This window comes from Anarrhichthys ocellatus, unplaced genomic scaffold (genome assembly GCF_004355925.1).
Source record: "Anarrhichthys ocellatus isolate YVR2014 unplaced genomic scaffold, GSC_Weel_1.0 scaffold11, whole genome shotgun sequence".
Taxonomy (NCBI): Eukaryota; Metazoa; Chordata; class Actinopteri; order Perciformes; family Anarhichadidae; genus Anarrhichthys; species Anarrhichthys ocellatus.
Window position 1 is genome coordinate 4,999,590 of NW_022280041.1, and position 18,862 is coordinate 5,018,451.

At 43.1% G+C, this 18,862-nt stretch overlaps 1 protein-coding gene across 7 annotated transcripts in view; it reads right to left on the reverse strand.

Moving 5' to 3' along the window:
• Positions 1 to 18,862, reverse strand: part of arap2 (ArfGAP with RhoGAP domain, ankyrin repeat and PH domain 2) — a 75,975-nt gene that overhangs the window by 14,358 nt on the left and 42,755 nt on the right. For all 7 annotated transcript variants that reach the window (XM_031850616.1, XM_031850613.1, XM_031850612.1 and 4 more), the window contains 3 exons: positions 15,426 to 15,600; positions 8,042 to 8,167; positions 704 to 848 (listed from right to left, as the gene is read on the reverse strand). In XM_031850616.1, coding sequence (XP_031706476.1) covers positions 704 to 848; positions 8,042 to 8,167; positions 15,426 to 15,600 — 446 coding nt within the window. The remainder of the gene's footprint in view (positions 1 to 703; positions 849 to 8,041; positions 8,168 to 15,425; positions 15,601 to 18,862) is intronic.

The following is an 18,862-nucleotide window of genomic DNA, read 5'->3' on the forward strand; positions in this document are numbered from 1 at the left end:
ACACACACACACACACACACACACACACACACACACACACACACACAGAGTGTAACCCAATGGGAGCGGGTGAGCGGGAAAGGATCGAGACATCTGTTCCTCCTTTGGTGCGTTTGTAACACTTCCAGAAGACATAAAGAAAAGTTTGCTGTCGGAGAAACTTTTTAACTGAATCATAATCCGAGAAAGCGATATGTGGGAACGGAGGGAGGGCAGTTAAAGCCGCGACGTTTCGCCGCCGTCTCCGCCGGAGTAAACAGGAAATATAGCGCTCATAAAGCCGTGATAGGGTCTCTTAAATTGAATAATACTCAAGTTTAGATTATGCTAATGAGACGTATGACAACGGGAAGAGGCTGTGTAGGTGTGTTCATGTTGAGATGTGTGTTACATGTGCAGTAAACTGTAATATAGCCAAGTAAAAGATATTTTTTTCAATGAAACAGTTTAAAAGACCTCAAAGCAGGTTGAACAATCAAATGTAAATTATGATTTAATGGCATTTCAAATGGATTTGACTGCATAGTGTGTGTGTGTGTGTGTGTGTGTGTGTGTATGAGAGCAATTTATCTTGTGTAAAGGAAGCCCTATAGCTCGCCTGAACAACTGTTCAAAATGCTTAAAATCCAATGAAGTGTTTCCGATCTTGCCTAAAAAGTTTACAGCAGGGACCCGTCCATAGTGTGTTCGTGTGTGCTCATACCCAGCTCCGGTCATCGTCTCTGTGTTGCTGACAGCCAGGCTGACCACCTCGGAGACGTCCACCCGGCCGATGGCCGATGGGCTACGCTCGCTCTCGTAGTAACTCAGGAAGCCGCCCTCTAAAGTACACCAACGATGGGCCATGTCTGAAATATACACAAACACACACAGACACATATAAGATACACCACGTACGGGGTTTACACATTTTGTATTACGTACTTCAACTACCTACAAATAATAGTTTTAACTAGTTATAGGTTCTCAATATGGAATTCAGAGCATATCTACTGCAGGGGCTACATTAATGCTCTAAATACCACATTGAGAACTTTTCATTTGAACATTTATTGTTTTAGGTTGTACCCACAATTCTCCAATATGTCTGGCATCTATTTAATAACTACTGTAGAGCCATGATTTGCATACTGATAAACATTTAACAAATTGGCTATTGTTTGAAGAGTCAGAAAAAGAAATGAATTAGTGCCTGCAATGTTAGTGATTGGGTTGTGAACAATTAGCACCACTCCAACCCCATTTAACGGCGCTAATGACTCTCTACCAGCTAAGACAGCACTACCGAGAAACCGTTTACAAGTCCGGAGATAAGACGCGGTGCATTCGGCTTTCACACTCTGATAGATGAATGGAGATGTGACAGCGTCATAAGCCTCCACCTTTTGTTCAAGAGAGCAGTTAACTCAAAAACAAAGTTGTTGTTTTTAATCCAAAGCCAAACCGAGCAGACGTAAAAAAAAGATCACACCACCTGAAGGCCGGCGTTTCGAGCAAACACGCCTCCAGAATCAACATCCAAGAGAAGAAATAAAAAAAAAGAACATCAATAAAGCAACAAAAGAGGTAATGGCATGGAGAGAGGAGTGCAAACATCTCACTGTTGAAGAACAGAAGATGTAGTCGAAGATGAATCGGATAGGAGGAGGCGGTCCTTTCTTCTGTCCATTTGAGGACGACTAAGTCAAGCTTACTGAAGACACACGGCATTAGAAGAGTCGAGCTTTGTTTATATTTGCACTTTGAATTGTGGCGCGAGCCTCCACAGCCTCGCACACGCTCGACGCTCTTCAGATGGTGGCAGCATAATGCCCGAAACGAACCTCCCCAATGCTGAGGAGGAACCGTAAACTCGTATCTCACATTCATGGACTCCTTATTTGCCTTCATACAAGCCCTGTAGAGAAAGAAGTCAAGTATTAGATGCACTATAAAGAGGCGGAGGTTGAATTTCCTGTAACAATTTGATTTTGGCTGGCAAAATATGTACTCAAATGTAGATGGCCGTCTTTGTCAAATCCTCAGACAGGTTCATCGTGCTTTTATTTAGGGAATATTTGTGACATTAATGTCTGAAAAGCTCAGAACGCTGAGCGAGCGTCTGGTGTCAAAAGTTCAGAGGTGAGAGCAGTGATGACGTCATTACCGGTCGCTTTTTAGAGACTCTAAGTGCCGAGCAGATTTCTATCAACAAGCTTGATCTCGACGGAAACGCTGGAGAACAACATGGTCTTTCATGACTGTCTGACTGTGCGATTTACATAGCCAATGAGCATGAAGTTCATGAAAACATACCTAATTTTGGATTTTTACAAAGTCACCGTGCCATCTGCTTTTGTGTTCCGCAACAAACAAACACACACACACACACACAAACAGCCCCCCCCCCTCCCCTCGCACCCCCTGTCGCTTGTGACTCCAAAGTTTCCACTGTATTCATCTCATGAATATGCTAATTGCACATTCCTCTGCCAACTGTGTGTGATGTTTCTGAAGGGACAGATATAGTAAAAAAGGAAGTGTCTACAACTGTCTGTTAAAAGAAAACGGGTGTGATAAGCATAGGAAACGAGGATGTCAGATTCGCTCTCTTTCACCCTTGCACTGCCTCGCTGTATGGCTCTTTCTGACTTTTTCTTTTGTCTTTCCTGTCTCCAAAAAGCAATTGGGACACAAACGTCAGACGGCATTGAATCTGCAAAACGACTAATATCTTGTTGCTTACTGTGGCATTTAAAAAAAAGACTTTTCTTCTGACCCCACTGCGCTGAGAGAGAAAAAAAATGATTCCAGCAGCTGAATAATCAGAATCTTTATCTTAAATCATGCGTGCAGGTAGCAGCTTTGCATGCGAGTGCGTTTGTGTGTGTTGGAGGGAGAGAGATACTCTGGTATTTAAAGTCATTACCAATCCCATCTGTCTGACAGGACGGACTGTTGTCTTGGTGATGGAAGAGATCGTAACTTCCCTTCCGTTCCAAATGGATTTCCAGAAAATGTCATGGCCATCATTTCCCACTATAATACAGTTAAGTTTGTATTTTGTGAGGTATTTTCCAGCAATTTTGCCTCCATAACTAACTGAGTAGTTTCATTTGTACCGTCTGAAAAACTCATACCATAATAATCATCAGAAGCACACTTAAAGCACACCAAATCAAGTCAATTGCTATCATAAGTTGCTAGAAAACTGCCATTGATTATCTCGACATTTTGCCTTTTTCCCTCATAATGCTACATTGTGGACAACAAATACATATTACATCTTTAACTTCTTAACACTAGTGCAAAGTGTTTATTGCTTTGTTTTTCTATATTAACTTGGTATCAGATAGGGTCATGGTATTGGTATCTGGTACACATTTCCATTAATGCGACATCAATGGCGGCAAATAGCTATTGTCTAAAATGTGAGGGGACCCAAGATGAACAACATCGTAGGAAAGCACTAAAAACATATTGCTGCTCAACAAAATTATGTTTCTTTTTTTTTTCTCTCGTAGATTCCTGCATATCTTTTGCTTTAACTCGAAAAAACTACTGAAATAAAACAGGATTTAAGTGATGAGGGGTCACGGAAGGCTTTGCTTTGTCTCGATTGTCCTAGAACATCAGAATTATTAATAGATTTAATTTTCATGTTGGCACACGTGGCGTTCGGATCCTGTCTCCTTGAAATGTCGGACTGTACACTGTAGTAGAGGGGAGAAAGAAGAACTTTTTTATTTTTTAATTTTCTCTCAACTCCAAGGAGAAAAGACATTACAAATCCCATCGTGAATCCAGGAAGCAAATTGCTACAGGACCCCGGGTCCCTGGGCTCACCACTCCACCAAGCAGCTTCTGAGGAGTTGTCCTAATATTGGCCGCCAACCCGAAAGAACAGATGCCCACATAAGAATGAAACACAAGAAGAGGGTTTAAAGGAGGGCCAGAAAGGTGCAGAGAGTTTGACAAATGTAATTCCAGATACACTTATCTCTTTTGGGTTTGAATAGTGAATGGACATGAAGGATTTGGTGGACTGATGGGAGGACAGAAGGTGGCCTGAAAGTGACAGAATACCTCAAAAATAGAAAGACGTGTGGTGGTGTGGCTGTTATTTCAGCACAATAATGACTTCAGTGTAAATGTGGAATAGCTGCAGTGAGTTTTACTCAATTGAATGGAACTGTTATTCAGCTATTTTAGGATTTTGTTGCAGAAGTTACTTCCTCACAGAGTTATGAATGCCTTTGCATCCCTTCAAGATATTCCACCAGGAAACTGGCTCTATCAAAAAACCAAAACGCACATCGGCAAATCTCATGCATCCTTCTTCTTCCTTCTTTGTTTGTGGTGCAGAATTTCCTTCGCGGGCGGGATACCACAAGCTTCTACACAAGCAGCCGTGCAAAAAAATAAAAAAAGGGGGGACAATAGTGCTTGATTTACAATCAGGCAGCTGCGTCCATTGCCAGCTGTTCCCCACACAGACACACACACACACACACACAACAGCAATGGCCCCCGCGGCCCAGCCGTTCTCCACGGGAGTCCGCAACCAGCCGCCAGAGACAACACTAGCGGAAGCCAACCGTGGTATGTGCCTCCACCAGCTAAATTGGGCCAATTAGCTTGAACGCCAAGAGTGCTCCCCGCATAGCTTCTTCTTTTTTCAAGAAGAAGTGTGGAATCTCTTTCTCTGCTTTATTTTCTCCTCGCTCACTTCGGTAATTTTGTCAAATTCGCTAACTGCTCCAAGTACGCAAGATGAACAGGTTGATTAAACTCATCAAGTCGGCAATACGGCAAATTTAAACAGTCGTATTAGTCATTGGCTGAACGGCCAAAGTTAGAGAATTACATATTTACTCAAAAGTCTCGGATTGTGTCTCCAACTGCACTGCTCGAGATTTGGCCAATGTCCCCCGAAACTTTTTTTATCGACACTGCACAGACACCCATTTCAGTATGCATCGAAAAAAAAGCAGGCTGTGCCCCCCTTTCCAGTGAATCACCCTCATCCCTCGCTCGCTCTCCCACCTCTCCCCCCCTTCCGCCAATCTTCTGCCTATCTCGCCATCGGACTAAAATATCTGTGATGAAGACATCTGCTGGACAGCTTGTCAGGGGAGCTGGAAATGGAAATCGAGAAACTGAAGGGATCTGAACGATCTGTCTGTGCCAGAATTACAGCCCACTTCATTACAGGGAGGAATGGACAGATATGGCATAAGATAAAGAAGAAGAAAAAACACTATTTGCCATGTATTTTTGGCCTTAAAAAAAACTGCACTACTGACTCATTGAGGCAAGCAGAGGCACAGTAGTATGAACACTCCGAAAGCATATTAAATTAAGACTAATTGTTTAAACAGCTTTCGTGTTTCCCATGAATGTGACTGCTTATGTATTCCGATCATGAAACACACTTTGACAGCTAATTTTTAGCAGAAACCATAAACAATATTTGGTTTATTATCAAAAACTTGACTCCGGCTTTGTAGATGCGGGTAATTGAATGTTCATATGCGCTCAGATTTGTGTGCTCAATAAAACTGTGAACATCATTCTACATTTCTCTCGACTCTCCACACCACCTCATCCTCTTCTTCTCTCTCTCTGGCAGCGGTTGAGTTACTGTTACAGAGCGCAGCTGATGAGGAGAAGACAAAACTAATCAGAAATTAGGGGCTGGCCTTTCCCTGCTGCCACTCACCATTTCAGAGAGTAACCGCCTTGCCTCTCTCTCTCTCTCTCTCTCTCTCTCTCTCTCTCTCTCTCTCTCTCTCTCTCTCGCCACCCAAGACTCTCCCGAGTGGCCAGACACACACACACACACACACACACACACACAGACAGAGATGCACACAAAGCATGTACACACTCCTTAATGTGGAAGTAGCATGACTTCATTTACGCTGGAATGAACTGCGTAAAAAAGCCTAATATGGAGCGGAGCTCAACTGAAGAGGTAATAAAGTGGCTCCACGCTGGAGAATAAACCAGTTCAACCTAGATTTCAGCACAAACATAACAAGAAGGAATATTGTTCTAATCCTAATCTACAGTCCCGGCGGCGTCCAGACTGAACACGGTGTTTTGCCAAACGCTAAGTAGCGCAGTATTTTATTTCATTTACGGTGGACTGGCACAATGATCCCCCATACGAACCCCTGTCGAGGCCATTACCAACATCGCTTGCCAAATTAATTCATGTCGTACTCTCAATTTAGCTCCCCATCAGCGGAGGCACGAAAGCCTCTTTTGGAGTCGTCTCCAGACAAAAAGTTTCGGATGCTGTGGCAGAGTGCTTTTATTAAGCCCCGACTACAAACTATGAATTATTAAGTTGGGTGTATCTATAGACCATCTCACCATTAGCCAGGAAGCGAAAAAGGCATCCTGGAGTACGCTTAAAAAAAACAAACAAAAAAAAAACACCTCGTCCCTCCATGGTCGCAAAGTCCTGACAGTGCTCCCTCATGATTGAAGAAGCTGAAACGCATTGAGTTTTCGAACCCAACCCCTCTGAATTTTTTAACAGCCTGCATCTGCAGTTAAAGCCCCATTAAAGCACAAAAGCCAAACTTGTACGGCTCTTCATAATAGATGACATAACGGGGTGTTTATCATCCGAGACATTACAGAAGTCATCAGAAGGGTACAGCTTTGGAATGGCGCGGTGTCTGTAAGTGGTACAAAATGCACAACAGTGACTGAAAATGGACCTCTAGCAAAAACAATGTGCATCTGTAGTCTTGGTCCATCTCGAGTGAAAGGCTCTCTCTAATGTCATACCAATGGGTTTTTTTTCTATAAATACAGCCAATAGTGTTCTTTTTCTGTAAGTACTTTAACATGAGGAATCACCCGGAGAAAGAAAAATGCTTGATTCAGGCGGATGTTTTCACGATATAGTCGTTTGAGCAAATATAATGAAAGATTATTTTAAGTGGTCAAGATAATCTGGCAATTTTAATTGAAACCTGATTATCCGACCAATCAGACTTAGCAATGTTGCCATGTTTCCCAGGTCCAAGCAATTTCCTTGGCGAGTGCAATATTATCATAACCGCCATAAACGATGGCCAGCCATTATGGAATTAGGACCCAAATTGCAATACATGTGAACCATCCTTCAACAAATGAAATGGAAGTGAATCTCACCTCTACGTATAATGACAATTTCAATAGACACTGGTGAGAATTTGTTTCTGCCATCTCCTCTAAGGGGCAATTTCCAAGAACCTCAGCCCTGTTCATTAGCCGGCATGTACGACCACCAATGAGAGCAGAGCGTGTGTGCGGGGTTGACGGAAATAGAGATGGATGTCTTGCCCAAGACGAAGGAGATTCCACTCATCCGAGTGGTAGGTAGCCGCAAGCTGTCAGGTCCCACCCGGAAACCACCCCCCCCTCCCACATCCTCCATCCCACTCCTCCACCTTTCCCAATAACCCCATTCCTGAGGGGCGTCATCCAGAGCCGGCTCCTTCTCCTAATTACCCACGGGGCCCCGAGAAAAAGCTCCAGCTGTTTGGAGAAGTGGGACCGCTGCGGAGCAGGAGAGGTGCAGCAGCAGCAGCAGCTGAGGAGTGTGGAATGGAGCCTGATTAAAAGTTTTAAACTGCTTTGGAAGACAGGACAAGGAGATTTGGGAGGGGGGGGGGTAGCATCTCTTAGGTGGATTTGGAGAGGACTTGAAGTGAATTGTTAAATGTATTTTTATCTTAATTTTCTTAACCCTGGCCTTAATTTACGCTGTAGCTACTGACGTAGAGCATTCAGTGCTGAGTCGTCTGAGAAGATCTTTCATACTCCCAAAGGACCGATGCAGAACGCATTTGAAAGACAGATTCATTGATCGTTTAGACCGGACTGTTTGGTGTAAGGATTAAACGATTGGCAGTTTGACAACTGACAGACTGACACTGATAGCGCTTAACTGGAGTAGATCTCTTGACAAACACGCAGTTTAAATTGCTTACAAAAGGATTGACGGATTGATCGGCCTCGGCAAAATTTTTCTTTTTTTTAAAAATGCATCCGTGCTCACCATCTCTTCCGCGGCGGTCCAGCGTCGTCTTGGCTGGCCCGGTGGAGATGTAGAGGAAGCCATCCATGAAGAGGGATACGTCAGACAGGGAAGGGCTCTCCGACCACTGCTCCAGCCTGGGGAAGTCTACAGTGAGAGGGGGGGGAGATACAGTAGGTGAGCAGGGAAATGGTTTTCCCCAATTAATGTAATGGTGGCAGTGCGCCATTCCGATGCCTCACCAGTTCACCTCCACCTGCAGCGGTAACATTCAAATTCTAAATTTGGATAACTTTTGCCGTATTTGACCAATGAGTCCAATGAGAATCGTATACGTCATTTGGATTTTTTTTAAAACCCATTTAATTATCGAGGATTATAGAGCATATTTCAAGACACATACCGACATGTACAGTACTGGATCTGTAAAAGAAATAGTTTTTATGTTCAGTCCCGTCTTCATCTTTGTCCGTTTAAATTAAAAGCCTTCCTCGCTAATTTCTTTCCTCTTTTTCCTGCTAAACTCCCTCATCTCATCCTTTGTCGCTGGCTTTAAGAGCTCCCCACATTCAACCTTATCGTTCTCAAATTCAATTAGCTTCAATTCTGGGGTTCAACTTTCTGCCGGAGCCTTGGCAATATCTCACAGATTTGTATCGTCACCACCTCCAGCTCTCTCATCAAGGCAAGGTAAAAGACGTATAATTGAAACCACTTTTAATTGAAGCGACATTTCCACCCTTTACTGACACCACCTCATCTTAAGGCCGCGTATCGCTCCGCAGAAACAATCAGTTCATTCAACGAGACGGCTTACTCTGTCGAACTAATTAACTGTGTCCATATGCACATTAATGATCTTTGAATTACAGTAAATATTAGGAATTAATGAGCATATTCTGAAAAATGAAATAAAACAGATGTCACATATCACATGTAAGAACCTCAATTAAGTATTTTTAAAAATAAATGATCTTGTTACTTTGAGTTGAGTATTTTTATATCAAAAGCTGTCTCTTTACTTTGGCGGGGTTAGCTGGTCAGCACACATCACATTTGATTGGATACATGTATGTAAGCAGCCCTAGATGAGTCATCGAAATATGGTTACGTTTTCACATCTTAAGGAAAGAAAATACTTAAAAAATATATTTATTTTCCCCAACATGTTGATGAGTAATGAAGACCGTAAGGAAAGACCCAACAAATACACTATCATCAAGATCAGTCTCGCTAGTAGCAATCAAATCAACACCAGCACCACATCTGGCATGATGGAGGCATTTTTATTCACAAGGATGTAGAGCCAATCAGCAGCAGGGTGACATTAGGGAGCAACATCTGTAATCTGGCTTTGAATCTACCACGGACAGTGTGTCCGCCAACAGCAGCATCATCAATACATGGAATCTGACAGGATTTAATTAGCAAACTGCAGGGAAGTGAATCCAACACACATACACACACACACACACACACAATATTTTCCAACCACTCAGGTTGAGAGAATGTAAATAAGCCAGTGGCTTGATGCTGTATCAGTTGTAACAAGGCTCTCTCTCTCTGTGTGTGTCTGAGCCTTCTAAACAGTCCCTCTGGGCCCCTAAAGCTGGACTCTGTTAAGATGGGACTGTGATGTCTGTGGGGGCGGCGGTTGAGAAGTCTGGCCCGTGCTGATTGGCTCAGTCCCCCAGCGAAGGGATGTGACATGACAGAGTGCTCAATTAGCCATCTGGTCGCCCACGGCAACGGTCACAAAGTGGTCCCCGACAAGCAGTGGACAGTGGGGTAATCAGCGCGCGCACACACACACACACACACACAGTAAATAACACAAATGGCTAACATATGCAAGGCAAGCATGGATGAAATGTACAAGTCAGCTAAAGATAAGAGACTACACGGACTGTCATTCACATGGTTACAGACATGCAACTATTCAGTGAGCTGTTGAGCCAGAGGCCACACGCACATTTTCAAACTTGAAAATTAAAACCATCCACACACAGACACTCCACCAGGGGAAACACCTCCGTTATTAAGACTCAGAAAGACTCACCGGCTGCTTGTGACCTCCTGACCCTCCAATAGCCCAGTGTACGGTTTGTGTACGAGTTAAAAACATGCACGTCAACAACCTGGCAGAGCCTTGCGATGCTGCTAACAGCAGGGTGGAATAGAGACCCAAGAATAAACAGGGCCTCTGATTTAGTGTGTGTGTTGATGTTCATCTTTTTATTATCCACACAGAAAGTCGGCTGGATAAATTTTTAATGTGCCGCGAGATTTCAGAGATTCGAGGCGTCGGGGATGCTGGGGTGGCAACAATAAAACTCTTTTTGCCTCCAAATCCGCGGTGTGTCATTTAAGAAGAAGCGGGATGATGTCAACAGCGAGAGGCATTGCCGGCTTAGCTCGGGGTTTTTAACGCTAGAACGTCCTCTTGGGTGGAGTGAGGAGCTCCCATAAAACACAATTTACATGTTTACACTGCTCTGTCTACAGTTAAGACATTAGCTGATGCTCTTATCCAGAGATTTACAGGGTAATAGCCGGCAGGGGCTCACTGTCGTGTTGCAAGACACACAAGTTGTTGTTGTGAAGAAATCAGATTGCAAGCTTAAAGCTACCATTTGTGTTTTGTTTATACGGTAAGCATCTTAGAAATAGTTCTAATGGCACACGTTTTTGTTTGGTGACAAGTATGGCACTGCTTTCTTCAAAGTATGGCATTCTAAAGACTTGCTTCAAAGCTGCACTATTTCATATTTTTATGTGAACAGTACGTCAAATGAATATGTGTCACTTATAAACGCACAAATGAAACTTTACGTCCAATTTACACATTTCAACGAACATACGTCAATATATATGAGAGCTCAGATACACGATGCAACCGCTGACCTCTTTTAAAATGTACCACATTACAATGTTTACAAAACTCAAAGCACTGATGTGAACCACTACTCTAATATGTTTTGACATGAACTGACTGGACCAGGTAGGAGTGAAGTTGGCATAAATGGATCCTGCATGTCTGTGTTCTGACATGCAGTGGCATGGAGCCTCCAGTTGTTAATGTTAAGCACCTGCAGCATTTAAGAACCATTTAGCATCGTGTCTTTCCAGTCCGACGGGGACCAGCGGCACCAGCACAGAGAGCGGGCCATGTCCAAGGAATGAAACTTATTTTCGGAGTTAGGAAACTGTTCGTTGGCCAAACCTGTCCTCTGGGCCGTCCATTAACGCCGCAAACTTGGGAACGTGACAGCGACGCTGGCAACACCGTCAGTATACTAAGTTAGATTAGCCGGTAAGGTGTTGGAAATGGGAACAATTTGGGTTTTTACAATGCCCATTTTGTTGTGAAGAGAATTTAAAATTAAGAGTCCATCACTAGACATAACTTCCAATTTATGATAGACGGAATAACGGGGGAATTGGGGCAAAAACTGCCCACTGATTGGTTTCCTTGACCACTGAGACAGTGAATTATCATTCAAAAAGTGGCATCAACCATCAAAGTACAGTCTCCACAGTTGTGCGTGTCTGATGTCATATCCATCACTATGTTCAAAGTGGGAAGTGACAGGACAGACGGCGGTGACAGCACAGTAAGATGTGAATTGTGCCAAAATAGATTACCGTGAGACACGTTTGACGTTGGCAGTGTGTTCATTTTACAGTTTAGCTACAACAGTGCCCATGATAATTTAAATTAACCTTATATTAGATATTTTAATTAGTTTCCAATGTGGCTTATGAAGCTTCTCGAGTGCAACATATGGAAAACACACTGGACATGAAAAATGATGAAGGAACCTAAAGATATACAAGAAACCGCCTCAGTGGAAGCATTCGCCCTCGGGGGTGCCTGAAAATGCGAATAGACACTGCCTCGGAGAGCTGCCATTGGCGTTATTTTAATGAAATCTGGGATGGGGGAAATATGTAAATGAACATGTATCCCAGGGTGCTATGGGGCGAGCAGGTGTGGGCGGGACAGCTAGGTCCGTGGAGGCCCGCGTGCATGCATTTAGATGTATGCAGAGAGAGAGGGAGCTAATGAAGTAGCAATGCTCTGGCATCAGAGGACGTCCCAATGCTGGAGCTACAAATGAGCCGCTGTGGAAGGAAGGGACAGAGGCGAGGTTTCTGGGAGATGCAGGCTGACAGCTTTGTTTTCAGACACTACATCCGGGGGGAAATAGAGGCGCTTCTCTAGTTTTTATTTGTATAAATTGGGAGCGCGCTCCACACTGCGAAGGAGACGCGGCCACAATGTTTTCCTCACACCGAGAGGCACTCCAATTCAGATTTTAGTTGTGAAGAGTGAGAACTGTTCAGTCTGGCGATTGTTTATCGCCGTCTTATCTCAGCCTCCCACCGGGGGGGGGGGAATAGGGAATTTGGTGAAGAACCATGCCTGTTGCCATTTCATTCAATATAGTTTCTGGTTTTACGGCACCATGTGGCGGTTGAACGAAGGCCTGAAGTGCACCCTGGTTGGGGATGTGTGCTTTATGAGATCAAATAAAAAGAAGGGAGAATACTAAGCACATGGCCACCGCAGGTCCGCGCATAATGCCATGACAGCAGACGTCCACTTCAAACGAAAAGGAAACACTTTTATCTATCCTTATGTCACCTCGCATGTGCCGAACTTTAACTGTAACCCGAGGCTTAGGTCTCCTAAACAACCCCGCGCTCTGTTTTGTTCTTGATATTGGCTGCTATGTTGCTCTCTTTATTCTCCTCTCTATCTTGGCTGTTTCAACATCAAGCTATACAGCAGGGATGGCGCCATGTGGGTATTGAATTGTTCCCAGCCTCTGCCAGACACAACCGCTGAAAAAGTTCAATTTTTTGGGTTTAATCTAAATTTTCACAAGTCTTTTTTTTTCTTTTTGCAAACTCTGGGGGCTGCATGCACAAAAACAAAGGAGACGCCACTTTCCACAGCTTTGTGTGATGTGACAATGTGTCCGGCAGTCGGAAAATGTCAAACAGGGAATTTGGACAGGGTTTTGTGCGGAGCCTAATCTTTTCAGCACCACCATAATAGTCACATAGTCCGTTTTTTTTCCCACTGTAGTTTCACAAATTGTATTTATTAACAAACTTTTTAAACCTGCTAGAAAAGGTGCACGTGTACGTTCGATCGTCGTAGTAAATTGGGTCAGTCAATACTCAATCGAGCCTCATAATATACTGTGCCAAAGAACTTCATAACCGAGTGAAGTGATATAAAGTTCCGGCTCCTTCAGGGAACAGAATATTGCACCACCAAAAAGAATGACAATGATTGGCATTTGTTTCAGAACTTAATTGAATCAAGTTGCAGACTCTTCATGCTTTACAAGCTTCACTCTGTATTTTGATGTCAGGACCACCATCTATTTTATTGACATTTAAGATTTGTTTCCAGTGAGATGTTATTGAGTTCCTATTGTGACTTTGCCGTTGTAAACATTACTGTTGCTGCTATAGAAACTACATTTAGCCTAGTTATATATTCAATGTATGGAAACGTGTAGCTAATATGCACACTATTAGTATTTGTTTAATCATTGTAAGTCATATCGTCAATATTGAGCAATGTTATCCCACATCGCAGATTTTCCTCATGCAGCGCAGGCATACTGGGCGCCAGAAGACTCCGCAAGCTGGAAAACTCTGCTTTCTCGGTCAATATTGCCTACAGTGAGGAATTATTTGCTTTAATTGACTACGTGTACCACCGACATTGGTTGGACATCCTCATGAAAAAGGTGGAAAATGTTGGCTTTGTTGTAAACAAGACGCCATCTTTAACGGTGCATCTGACCCCCAGGTGAACCTCACGCGTCACTGGAGGCGCTTTCTCGTGGTCGGCGCAGCAAGTCGGGACTACATGGCAGAGTGACTGTTGACCCTGAGGCAAGATCTCCACTGCAGCCAACAAACAGTGTGAATCTGTCAGAGTGGCATTTGGGTTCTTGGTAACCCCCCCCCCCCCCCCGCTGACCTCGGTCCGTGTTGCTTGCAGTATTTGGTCTGTTTTGTTGAACAGATATTTCTATAGGAAGAGTCCGGTTGGCTCCATATTTGTCTTGTTTTAATGATGAAGCACAACAACTTCCAGACACATAATGAGCGTATAGAGACTGCAAGCATGCTACATGTTTCCGATGGACAACACCACACGCGCGTGAGTGTGTTTGTGTTCGTCCATTTCTCTGGGTGTGTGTATTTTAGCACACCTCCAAGTAATGGCCATCACCATGCGACCAGGTGACCCAAGCTAGCAATTAGGAGTCCCTAACAGGCTTTCCACAGGAGAGTGTGCACAGATGCAGCGCATGCATTATGTAAAAATACAGTCCCTGAGAAAGTCTCCCCCCCCGGCCAATGACCTCTCTCGCTCCTTTAATCTCATACGTTCTCATCATCGGCCCTGTGTGCAACCGCACAAACAAAAGAACCCATCATGAGGAAGCCACACGACACAGCACATCTGTGCCGTGCCTCCGATGGCGGGAAACATGAGGTGGGTAATACAAAGGAGAGTTAGGGGGAAATAGCAGAGAGAGAGAGAGACACAAAGAAAAAGAGGGAGAGAGAGAGAGAGAGAGAGACCAATTTCTATTCATTTTTTAACTTCAAACTTGCTGGCTACAAATTTGTGGGTTTTTCTGCCTTCATTTCCTATTCATGGCAGTGGAAATAAAAAAAAACTGTGGTCCCACTGTGCTTTTTATAAACGTGGCGGCACAGCGGTGAGTAAGAGTTGTAAACATGATTGGCTTGTTAAAGTATAAAGACAATGGGCTGAATATATGTGGCGCCGACGGTTGTAAAAGTCCAACTCGCACACCTAGTTTAAAGGCCTCTCACCGATTTATGCGAGTGCGTCAGCTCCTTTTTCTGGTCGGTCCAGGAGAATTCATGAGTTATTCTGTTTCATAGCTACTTTCTGTGGTCTCGCATCTCACCTGGCTTGAACACTGGCCATGGGAAAGTTTCCTGTATTCTACCTGGAACTCCTTTTCTCTTCTTTAGTGAATGAAAAAGTATGCACAGTTGTGTTGAAATATAGTATTTACTTAGATGTTAGAGAGCCAAAAGAAGTTGATTAAACAGGCCATTTTGTCTGCTCTAACTTAACCCACTAATGTTAGCATGACCAGCTAAATGCTAAATGACTGTAATGTAATGTAATGTAATGTAAGCAGCAAGTGCATATTTGAGATCATTTTGCAGAATTATTTAATTTTTTTCATGAGAATTAGATGGAAAAATGTCAGCAGAAGTAGAGTTTTAAGCCAAATCAAGGAGTTATCATAATATTACCTCGCTAGCTACATCATAGTAAACCGCAACAGGCGGGGTGTGAACTATAAGGGGGCTAACTACAGTTGCTTACCAGAGAGTTTGTTCTGGTGCAGGAACTCCATCTGCAGCCTCTGTCCAGCACGTTGGGCCAAGAGGTACGGGGTTGAGGAGGCGGGATCCCCAGTGGCGCACATAACATCTGCCCCACTGAACACCAGCGCCATGGTCTGCAGCACGTCAGGCAACACCACCGCTGCACACAGTGCCTGTACACACATAACACGTATTTGTAGGATAATACTGTATTTCAAATGTGGACATATTTCTAACTCAGATGTCAAGGGCTTATTTTTATTGCCCGTGAATCTCATTCATGTAAGTCCATCTGTCACTTTGCGTTTATTAGAGTGATTGACTAATAAAAGGCTGAGTAATTGCAGTCACCGCTCATTGCATTTCTAAGTAGCTTTTAAAAATTTCACATCCCAGACAATGGACAAGTGAAAATCCCCGGAAATGTGCGCATTGGTCTCACGTCCTCGTGTAGCAGAAGCCGCTTGCTGTCGCTCTGTGAGTGTGCCAGGTTGATAGAGGACAAAGAGTCTATAAAGAGGCATCACAAAACCATATAAAAGTTTAGAATCGAGTTCCGCCCGCTGATCTCAAAAGAGGAGTTAAAATAAGATCAAACTTCCCTGTGGGAATCATTAAATCTCTAATCCCTGTGAAAAAAAAAGGAATACAGCAAATAAGAACAGGACAAATGGGCCATATTAAATATAATGAAACTAACAGTTTCAAATTGGAAGAAGAGAAATGTGGGAATAGAGGCATAAAATGAAATGAGTTGAGCAAACAACAACAGCAGAGCACACTGAGGCAAGAGGGAATTCACGGAGCGAATGCTCTGTTCCAAAACATCAAGTGTGGGAGATATGTACAATATGACACCGACAAACAAGACAATGAAATAGAAAACACAAAAGCAATGTGACAATTTAAAGAAATTAGGGGTGTGAGTAGGCCTGTACTGCACACAATTTAACAGTTTCCAAAATTGTCAGTTGAAAAAATGTTAAAAATGGCGTGTATTGTAAAATATAAAAGTATATACTACGTGTAAAAACATGGATTTGTGCACTTTTCACCACACTGCAATTGTGAACTGTTATAATTATGATGTGGGAAATCAATGTTGAAGTGGTCATAATCATACAATCTATTACAAGTGTTCATATAGAAACAAAGTAAGTGCTTTCGCCCTCAATAACACTTCTGCTTATTTCCAGCTTTAGGAAGAGAACTGGCTTGCTCAACTCAGTCGAGTATGATGGCTGCCGACCCAAAAATCACAAATTAGGCAAACAAATGAGTCAGCACACTCACAAATCAGTGTGTAACACTTTTTAATGATGAACAGCAACAAAGGAAAATGGATGTGTTTCAGCCCTAACCTTTCCTCAACATGTTCAGTAATTCCATTTTTTTGAAATGGCGAAAACTTGGACCGTAAGTCTTATTTTCAACTTAAAAAGCACCGTCATAAAATGAGGGAACTTGCGAGAGCCTGTCATATATGTATTTTTATAAATAATAAAAGTCAAGTCTGGGTCGAGATATTTTCTTAGACGTCTGCTCTAAGAGCCACAAGAGGCATCACACAACTGTTTCCACAGGGTATGGGCTCCTCTAGGTGGCAAATAAACTAACATTTTTGTGTAAACATAATTTAAAATTGTGGACCAGACCGCATTCTGGGTCTAACTTTTGTGCCATCTAATCCTAAATCCACAGAATAGTCAAAGTGGAGGAAGCCTGGGAGAAGCGGAGTTGAACAGCAACCACCACAGCAGGCTGTGATAGGCTGAGACACCCGTCAATCAAAGATATCTCAAACACTTCTGCATAACCTGAATATCCTTTTACTAAACTAACATGTTCTTTAAACAAACTTTTACTTCTATAAATACATGTTGAATTTCTCCTTTAATAGGGGCAAAAAAAACCACTTCTATATGTAGTATGTGCAGACAAGCGTTGTTAAAACCATTCGCCCGTTTCACACAGTGTGAAAGCCGAGCAAGATGTAAGAGTCTGACGGAGGAAAATAGTTTCTCTCTCTGTCTGCTGTCTGTCTCTTCCCATCAGCCCAGTCAATTGATGTGACATTGTGCACGATGACCCGACAAAGTGGATCAACAGCGGAGTCGAGTGGCGAGTGGCAAATGGCGAGATTTTCAACGAGCAAACCTCTCCTTTCATCGGAGCGAGTCGGTAAGCCGATCGATCGGCCACGAAACAAGCAAGATCCGTCTGGAAAAAATGAGGCGCGGTGAGGCTGTGCATACACACACACACACACGCACACACACACACAAAAGCACCTGTCAATATAACCTGCCTTCCTACACAAAAAGACTTGCGAGGACTTTCCAAGCACACGGATTCATCTATTGCTATCCATGCGCATCGTTTCCGCAACAGAAAAGATTCATCTTTAACAACAGAAAATGCAAAAAAAATAAAAGGATTTATATAAGATATGATTAGTTTAGTCACTTGCTGTTTTTGTCTCAGCCGCCATCGGGAGACGGGGTCAGATTATGGCGAAATAGTCCCAAGCAACCTGGCCTTATTCTGCATCGTCTCTGGAAATGACCTTCCGTGTCATAGCAATTACTGCAGCCACGAGAGGGTTTATGTGTGTGTCTGTGTGTAATGATATAAGAAGGTCCTCTGAAACCCCCCCCCCCTCTCTCTAGGTCATGTGGCCTGCAGAGACTACGTGGAGGTCACTGGGATATGAGCTTCTGATGGGGAACATGGGACTAAGAAACTGAGAGAGAGCGGCATAAAGAGAGGGCATGAAATGAAGAAACCAGAAAAAAAAAACATCTCAACAGAATAAGAGCGCGCGGCTTCGAGATTATGTAAGAGACATATTGGTGCCGTCGGGAATGAATCACTTCACTTCCTTTTAATTTCATTTCATTACTCGAATTGACACTGTAAAACGGTAATTGACTGTATGTGTTGAGTGAGTCTTGTGACCCCCTGCGCCCATAAAACGTGTTAAAATGCCATCACATGATTTCAGAACGGTATGAATGTCAGTGAGGAAATTGCTCGTATTATTGTCTTTGTTCCAGAGACGAATCCCAGAGGAATAGGTTTTATATAGCTTTATTTTTTTCAGATTCATACTTGTATAATGGTAAGTAAGTGTGACACAAAACTGGAACAACGTGTCCAATGAGATTAGACTCAGTGTCCTTGATTATGTTTAAAACACCTTTTTGGTATTCTTTTTTTTTTTTTTTTCATAGGTTGCGTACGATTTATTACTTTTAGTTTAAGATGAATGAACTTGTTTTGAACATTATTTTAGCACACACACCCACATACACACATACACGTTGAGCCATGGTGTGTGTAATGGTTGTACGACGCAATGATCCCGATTCAAATCTGTTGAACCCATTTATAAAGGCAGACTTTCTTTCTCAATCTCTTGCACGCACACACACA